This window comes from Callospermophilus lateralis, unplaced genomic scaffold (genome assembly GCF_048772815.1).
Source record: "Callospermophilus lateralis isolate mCalLat2 unplaced genomic scaffold, mCalLat2.hap1 Scaffold_227, whole genome shotgun sequence".
Classification (NCBI taxonomy): domain Eukaryota; kingdom Metazoa; phylum Chordata; class Mammalia; order Rodentia; family Sciuridae; genus Callospermophilus; species Callospermophilus lateralis.
In genome coordinates, this window is record NW_027513180.1 from 1,981,130 (window position 1) to 1,990,154 (window position 9,025).

At 42.0% G+C, this 9,025-nt stretch overlaps 1 protein-coding gene across 1 annotated transcript; it reads right to left on the reverse strand.

Annotated features, from left to right (window-relative positions):
- Positions 1–2,649: 2,649 nt before the first annotated feature.
- On the reverse strand, positions 2,650–4,213 carry LOC143387282 (cyclin-dependent kinase 5 activator 1-like). Its single transcript, XM_076841812.2, has one exon. It carries the CDS (start codon positions 4,211–4,213, stop codon positions 3,290–3,292), a length of 924 nt encoding a protein of 307 aa, XP_076697927.2. The 3' UTR covers positions 2,650–3,289.
- Between the last annotated feature and the right edge of the window lie 4,812 nt (positions 4,214–9,025).

The window sequence follows — 9,025 nt, forward strand, 5'->3', positions numbered from 1 at the left end:
AAAATCCTGACAAAATACAAGTCAAATTTAATAAAATAAAATAAAAAGATTATACACCATGATCAAGTGGGATTTATCCTTGAAATGCAAGGATGGTTTGACATATGAAAGTCAATAAATTTGGTATATTACATTAATAGAATAAGAGATAAAAGTCATATAATCATCTCAATAGATACAAAAATAAAGTATTTGACAAAAGTCAGCATTCTTTCGTGAAAACATTACCAACAAATTAGATACAGATGGAATGCTCAACACAATATAGCCAAATATGACAAATAGGTAAAAGACTTCACTGACTTTAGTATCATGTGATCATCATATTGAACAGTGAAAAGTTGAAAGATTTTTTTACAAGATAAGGGTGCCCACTTTTGCCCCTTTCAATTAAATGTAGTACTAGAAATCCTCAACATACTAATTAGAAAAGAAAAAATAAGTCACGCAAATTGGAAAAGACAAAGTAAAATTGCCTTTGTATGCAGATAATATTATCTTTTTTTTTTTTTAATGGATGGTCAGTGCATTTTATTGAATCAGCACAGTACAAAAATAAATAAAAATAAGGAAAGGGGAATTAAATTACAGCCAAACTGAGCTTCATGACTGTCAGATTATAAACCACACATACTCACACACTACACATACATACAAAATGAGACAAATATAAATTAATATTAACAATACCCACAGTTTGGTCAAAGAATAGCTACAGAAGAAATTGCACTAAAAAACCAACATATATCACACATGTGTAATTAGCAGTTTCAAATATACAGCTATGAATAGTTCTGAGAGAAAAAAAAAAATGGCACATTTTCTTTTCATTGCAAGTTTAACAACTGTTGGAACAAAACTAAATTCTAGTAACTGCATGGAAAGAATATATCAACCCTCAGGTTTACAAGAAAAAGAGAAAAACCAAATCCTGAACTATTATTCCTGTGGCTTGTTCTGTGCATGGGTGTAATTTTCACAGCCATCTGTTCTAAGATTATTTTTCTTAAGACACAAAATGCTCCTGGTTTGCATGGACAATATCACTGTAAAAGCAACAATTAAAGAATAAAGGTTGTTTTTTTTTTGTAGGTTAGTTTTTTGTTGTTGTTCTAAAAGTAGTCTTCATAGCAGCATGTCAAATGGGTTCATTGCTTGCACACTCAAGTATATCAGTTGCTCCTTTACAATACTGATGACCAGTGCAAGGAAAGAGAAGAGAACACATAGGCTTCACATTGGTGGAACTAGAGTTGTTTTCTTAGTCCACAACATCTCCTGAAATGTGTACCTCCTCCAAAAACAAAAAACAACAATAACAAAAAAAAAAAAAAGAATTTTACAGAGAGAGAAGGAAACAGATAAAAAACCGGAATCCTGTGGATGCAACTTAATGGCACAGTTCTAGGCCAGGTTCAGCCAGCTGTATGGACTACAAACATGCACCCTCCTGCTGAGACTAGGCACCTGAAGCTCCTCTTCTGTGCCCGAAGGGGCCAGCTGTGCCCACAGGCCTCCCACCTCGGGTCACGAGTGGCAGCAGGATGAAAAGACAGGCTGCATAAAAACCAGCAGAGAAGAGAGGCTGTGGTAAAGTCTGTGCCAGCAGCCGCAGGTGCCTTCCAGCTCTTCATCCGATTATCTCACAGTCCCAGGAACTGGCTCAGTGTGGACCTCAAGGAGTAGCTGGAGAAAGGCTCTCCAGCAGGGCAGGCCCTCTTCCCCATCTCTGGGAAAGCCTCAGACCAAAAGGCTCTGCTCCAGGCCTCTTAAATTGGTACCTCAATTTCACAGCTTTCTTTTTTTTTTTTTAATGTGAATTTCAGTAGTGCTTGTGCAGAAGTCTGGCAGCCACCTAAAACCTAATCCTATGTAAAATGACCTCTGCCTTCCCCACCCCAGCCCCCAATTCCAGCACTCCCTGGTGACCAGGACTGGAAGAGAGAATCCTCTACAGCATCTTCACACTGCTATTTGTTCCCCAAAGGAAGAGTGGGGGCCACACAGGAAGACTTGCTTCCTTCTCGTGGACCTCTCCCAAGCCACCAGTCTGGGAGAATTAGAAAGAAAACAGGTAAAGTACATAACATGTGTTTTCATAGCAACTAGGGTAAGGTGGACACCAAAACTAGCAGCTGCAAGTAATCAGCTACAGAATCACCAAGCTTCCAAAGCAATCAGGAGTCAAACTCCCATCTTGTAATTATCTCCAAGATCCAGCTGTCTCACTGGGCCTTACAGAGCAAGGCTTCCTCTCCAGAAGAAAGTAAACTGCTTGGAAACAGCTTTAAATTAACACGGGGTGGGGGTGGGATACACCATTATCACATCACCCCTACTGCTGATCTCACCTACCCCGACTCGGCAGGACAAATGTCATGTGCACCAGCAAGAGGCCTTAGCACTTAGGTGGGCACCAGCTTGGTCTCAGGTGTGGACTTCTCCACCTGCCCAGAAGACAGGCTGTTGCTAATGGGCAGCTGCCACTGTCCTGGCTTTCACCACAGGGTGACTAAGCTGTGTTATTCAAATGAAAAATTCACCTAGGAAAGTAGCTGTACCCAGCTTCACCCTACCCCTTCAGCTGGGTCCCAAAATAAGAACCTAATGAGGCAAACAAGCTCATTAGCCAACACTAATGTGGGAGCTGGGAGTAGTGGGCAAGGGGCAGAGGGGCAAGTTCCACTTCTCCACTAAAGGAAAGCCCTTCTCCCAAAAAAAGAAAACGCAAACCAGGGCCGTGCGCAGGCAAACCACTGGACACAATCATTGCACGAGACCCACTTTGCCCCTCCTCTACTGAAGATGTCCCAGGGCTTACGAGGATCTTGCTTCAAAACCCTTGTCTTTGAGGCTCAGTCAGGGTAGCTGGCTTGAGGAGCCTCTGGGAGAATGAACCATCCAAAACAGTTGGACCTCTGACCAGAAATCCCAATTCCTCCCTGGGCCCGCAGCCAGAGACCCCCTCACCAGCTCCCATCCAGGGAGCAGTGGGCAGCCTCACCCACCATGGATCCAGCAAGGGCATAGGCAGCAGGGGCTAGTCAGCCCCTTGGGTTCCCCAAAGCGGGAGGTCAGCCTGGGTGGCTTCGAGTACATCTGGGTTTGCACAAGGTTTGAGAGTTCAAGTCTCCAGAATTCTTCACAGGGCTGAAAAAAATCCCAAGGAGAGAACATGGGAAGGGGGAGGCCCTTGGTGGCTTTGCTAGACACATACTGTACACAAAACTCTGATTTAATAATAAATTTTTAAAAATGAATCCTTGAGCCATGACCAGGGCTACAGGGCTCACCGATCAAGCCCTAGAAGGAGCCTCTTCTTGTCCTCCTGGCCACTCTCATTCTTCAGGTCGGAGAACACCTGTGTGAAATAGTGTGGGTCAGCATTGATCTGCAGCATCTTGGAGCTCATGAGGTTGATGACAGAGAGGCAACGGTCCCAAAAGGCCTCCTTGCAGCTCTCCACCAGGAAGGGCTTGAGCGGGTAGGAGATCTCGTTGCCCATGTAGGAATAGGAGAGGTACAGGCAGGTCAGCAGGACGGCCTGGAGCTCATGGTCTGAACCCACCTCAGACGAGATAACATGCCTGCAGAGCATATAGAGGAAGACCACGTTGGCCGGCGTGATGAAGCCCTGGTCCTGCCAGCCCTGCAGAAGCAGGGAGCGGTCCACACTGCGCAGCCAAAGCACGGGGTCCGTTGGGGACAGGTGCTTCAGGCGGTAGCACCGGGGGCAGAGAAATTCGCCCAGGCAGCGCAGCAGCTCGCTGGTGGATGCCTGGACGATGACCCGTTTGGGCGTCCCTGCGGAAGTGACGGAGGGGTGCGGGGCCTTCTTGACAGAGGAGGAGACCCCGGTCTGGGAGCCTGAGAGCTGGTTGGCCCGGGGTGCGGGCGGCTGGGCCGGTGGGGGCTGGGCGAATGTGGACAGGTTGGCGCAGGACAGCGACTTCTTCAGGTTCTCATTGTTGAGGTGCGTGATGTTGTTCTGGTAGCTGCTGTTGGGCTGCACCTTCTTGGAGTTCTTCTTCTTGGCTGACACGGCCACAATCCTCTTCCAAGGCAGCACGGAAATGATGGAGTGCCGCTTCAGGTTCTTGTCCTTGGCGTTCTTGCTGTTCTGCACGGCCGTGTAGTGGCCCACCGTGGCCGCGCCATCCTCAAACAGCGTGGCCTTCCGGTAGCTGGGGGACAGGGACAGCACCGTGCCCATGGTGCTGCTGCGCGCCCAGCGGGGGCCCGCGTCCCTGCGCGCCCAGCCTGCCGGCCAGAGGGAAAAAACGGCTCACTGAGCCTGCGGCGGCCCCGAAAAGGAGGAGGGGACGCTCCCGGCACGCGTGCATCCCCTCCAGATCAGGCAGGCGGCGGCTCCTGTGCTCCCAGCCCTCCGCAATGCGCGCCGCGGCTCAGCCGCCGCAGTCCCGGCGCTCGGCGGGGCTCCGCGGGGCTCGCGCTCGGCGGCGGCGGCGGCGGCAGCTCCGGAGCTTCTGTCCAAGGTTCTGCAGACGTCGCGGCCCCGCCCCCCACTCGGCTGCCCTCGCCTTTGCCGTCGCGTTACCGCCCCCGCCCTCAGAGCGCGCCTCAGCAGTCTCCTCGGGAGAGCGCCGTCCACGAGTCGGCTCTGGCGGGCCTGGTCTCGTCGCGGAACCGCGGCCGCCAGGGTCCTCGACCCGAGCCGCTCAAGGTACGGCAGATGCGGCCGCGAGCGGGATGCGCTTCTACTCACAGCGCCCCATCTAAGAGGTAGCTCGGGCGGCAGCGGGGACACCCGGCGCCCGCCCCGCCCCGGCCCTTTGGTGCCGCCCAGATAATATTATCTTAAAATAAAAAACTACAAAGGTTCTATAAAAGAACTATTAGAACTAATATATAAATTCAGTAAAGTTTCAGTATACAAAACAAAATTGCAAAATCAGTAGAATTAATTTTCTTAAAAAAGAAATAAAAAATAAAACCATTTATAATAGCATCCAAAGAATGCAATATTTGGAATAAATCCATCCAAGGATGAGGAAATATTTGTACAAAGAAAACTATGAAACACTGATGAAGGAAATACAGGGTATCTTTCTATGTATTTGTACCTTTTTCAATTTCCTTCTATTTTTTTAGGTTAGAAAAATTAATATTGGCAAAATATGCATATTATTCAAAATGTTCTATAGATTCAATGTAACCCCCATCAACATTCCAATACTATTTTCTCACAAAAATAGCAAAAAAAAAAATAATCCTATAATTTGTATAGAACCACAAAGGATTCCAAATAGCAGAAGCAATCTTGAGCAAAGAGAACAAAGCTACAGACATCACACTACCTGATATTAAAATATACCACAAAGCTATAGTAACCAAAGCAGCATGATATTTATATAAAAGCAAACTAATGGGGAAAAAAAGAAAAAGATCATAAAGAAATACACGTTTTATGATCAACTGATCTTTGACAAAGCTGCAAAGAACATAGAATGGGGAAAGACATTCACTTCAATAAAATGTGGGATGAAAACCAAATATCCACTTACAGAAATTAAATTGAACACTTTTCTTTCACTAATTTTTTTTAAAAAACCAACTCAAAATAAATTAAAGAATTAAACATAAGTCCTGAAGTCATAAAACTTCTAGAAGAAAAGATGGATAGAGTTTCTTGTTCTTGCCTGGGAAAAAATATAATCCCCAAAACAACAGGCACCCAAACCAAAAATTAACAAGTGGGATTACATCAAACTAAAAATTGTTGCACAGGAAGGGGAACAACAGAGTGAGGAGGCAACTTATGCAATGGGAGAATATATTTGCAGGCCCTGAAACTGGTAAATGGCTAATACCTAAAATATATAAGGAATACAAACATCTCAATTACAAGTAAACAAATAGCTTGATTAAAAAGTGTGCAAAGGATTCAGTCATTGCTCAAAGGAAGATATACAAATGACAAATAAAAAATTGCTTAACCTCTGCAATCATCAGGGAAATGCAAATTAAAACCATAGTAACCTATGAACTCCTACCAGTTGGAATGCCTAATATCAAAAGGACAAAAGAAGATGATGAGGATGCCACAAAAAGGAATTCTGTGGGTGAGAATGCAAATTAGTGAAACCATCATGAAAAACAATATGATGTTTCCTCAAAAAATTAAAAATAGAAAGCCTATGTGATCCAGCAATGTGCTTCCTAGATCTACCTCCCAAGAAATGAAATCAATATGTTGAAGAGACATCTGCACCGCAATTTGCATTGCAGAACTATTCCTGCAATATCCTGGAAATGGAAACAACTTAAGTTCCATTAACTGATGAATGGATAAGAAAAATGGAATGCTATTCAGCCTTACCAAAAGAGGAAATCCTGTCATTTGCAAGAGCTTGGAGGAACCTGGAGGACCTTATGCTAAGTGAAATAAGTTAGGCACAGAAAGACAAAGACTATCCAATTTTGCTTATATTTAGAATAAAAAATAAATAAACTGAACTCAGAAATAGAGACTATCAGGTTGTTATTAGGACCTGGAAAAATATTGATCAAAGGGTACAAATTTTCAGTTAGATGGGAGGAATAGTTTTGGAGTTCTATTGTACAGCATAGTGATTATAGTTAATAATAACATATATCTGAAAATTCTAAAATGGTAGATCTTAAATGTTCTCATCAAACAAAAATAGTAAGTATCTGAGGTGATGAATATATCCATTAAATTAATTTAATCATTTAAATACATGTATTAAGATTAAATATATTAAAATATTAAATGATTATATATTAAAATTTTAAATGATATTAAAATATATATATACACATATGTGTATATATATATATATATATATATATATAGAACAAAATATCATGTCACACAACATAATTATATATAATTATTATTTGTTAGTTATACTATAATAAAGCTGAAGAGAGAAAAGTGTCATCTTTTAGTTCTCATAACTGTTTGAGATTGTTGATATCTGGAAACAGATAAATTTTATGACCTATCCCTCTTATCTCAGGAATATACAATATTTTATAAATAAGTGAACTTATGCTTTTTACATATTTATATAACACAACAAAAAGACAGTAACAACTGCAAAGACATTGAGTGAACCAGGAAGTATGTAGAGGTCAAAACCAAGATAGGCACTAAAAACATTCTCCAGAAAAGTAAATAAATCACTAGAAATTCTTTCCAATGGCTGAGGCACCAATTTAACTCTATGTAACAAAACTTTCCCTTCTTTTCTGTGCTTTTCCTGGTTACCTCCCATAACCATCCTCATATCCATCGTTCTTTGTTGACAGGATAATGAATAAGAGAAAAGAGGTCATTCTTCTCTTGGGCCATCCTTTCAACTCTGTTACAGCATCTTAGTGACCTCATAAAGCCTCTTGCATTAATATCTCTCAGGAACACCAACATCTGAATTCCTGTTCTTTACTGGCTGACATAAGGCAATCATGAGATAAGTTGAAAAAAATGTGGACCAGGCACCTTACTCTGTATCTCAGATTCTCATCTGTACAATGAGAGTATTTCTTTCAGAAATTAAATCTTTCCCTATAATTCAGTGCTTGAATTATTCTCCCTGCCCCAGGATATATGAGGCTTAATTAAGTTTCTGATTCTGATTACTACTACAGACATACTATCAAACTATCTTTTCAGTTGTGTTGTAATTAAAGGGAGAGGTATGGTTACATAAAACAAGAAATTATTATGTGACTCTACATTGTGCCTGCATGCATTTCATCATCTTATAACTATGGCATTATTTCTGCATTGAAAGCCGATAAATGGATTTCTGTTGAAAGTGGTATCCTGTGGTTGATCCCCAGCATGTATTTTTGCATCCCCATCCCTAATCTGGAATTCTTGTCTCACTAGCTCATAGCTGCCACAAACTCTTCTACAGAGGAAAAGTACAGTCTTTTGTGGAGATAAAATAACAAGGAGCCAGGAAGTTAGTCTTACTCAAATAAGTTTCTGAGGATGCCTGGCTTGGTCCCATTGGATTCAATCCTGCCCACTGTAATCACTTAAAAATGGGAAGGGTATATTTTGCATCCACTCTTATTTTCCTAAGACAGAGAGAGGTCAATATTGTTATTGGAAAATTTCTTGAAAGAAATTTCTATGATTAATTAATGTGTGTTTTGTATTATCTTTGCTTGGCCAACAAGCTAGGCTTTAGCCCAAATGGCTATAATTCCTCTCATAACAACCGAGTATGGTCAATGGCATATACTTATTCTTCCCATTAATCTCCACACAGAAAGAGCTGGGAGGCTTGTTTCTGGTAGGCTTCATTATCATCAATGAGGCTCCTTCAGGAAAGTCGAGGTGAATGAAGCAAACGGCATTAAAAGAGAAAGAACACGATTTCCGCAGGACTCTCAGCTTTCTTTTTCTCTGGCATAAACATTGCTTCCTTCAGAAATCATTCCTTCTCAATGTGATATTCTTCTGATTTGGTCTACCAAATCAGATTAATGCCACAGAAAATCTAGAGGTTAGTTTGTCCTCTACCTTAGGCACAGACTTCCCTCTGGGTTGGGGCTGGGTAGACAGTGGGGATGGCATGGGATATGTTTCTATGGCCATATTCAAACTCTTCAGCTTTTTCATGTGATGTCTCTTGACCTAGTTTAAACAGATTCTGGGAGATTATTTCCAATTTCAAGTCCCAAATCAGTAGGCACAATGGAAAATGTAGACATGACTCCTGCCTTTCCTTCTCTTCTTTCAACCGTCTGAATATTACCAATTTTCCCTCTTTGACATTAAAACTTTATTCTCATCATAAGAAAGCTTACTGTTATACTTTTTATATATAAATGTCTTATACATGCATATGTGACTGAGTATACATTCCAAAATTTGTTCCTCATTATAATAAACCCTTGGCCCACCCTACAAATATTACACAATAGGTCTTTGCCCCCCAACACCAATTAGAGAGTTATGCTCAACTTCATATATCAAGGGAATTAAAAAATTCTGCAGTGGACCCTGTTAATTTTCTAGACAATG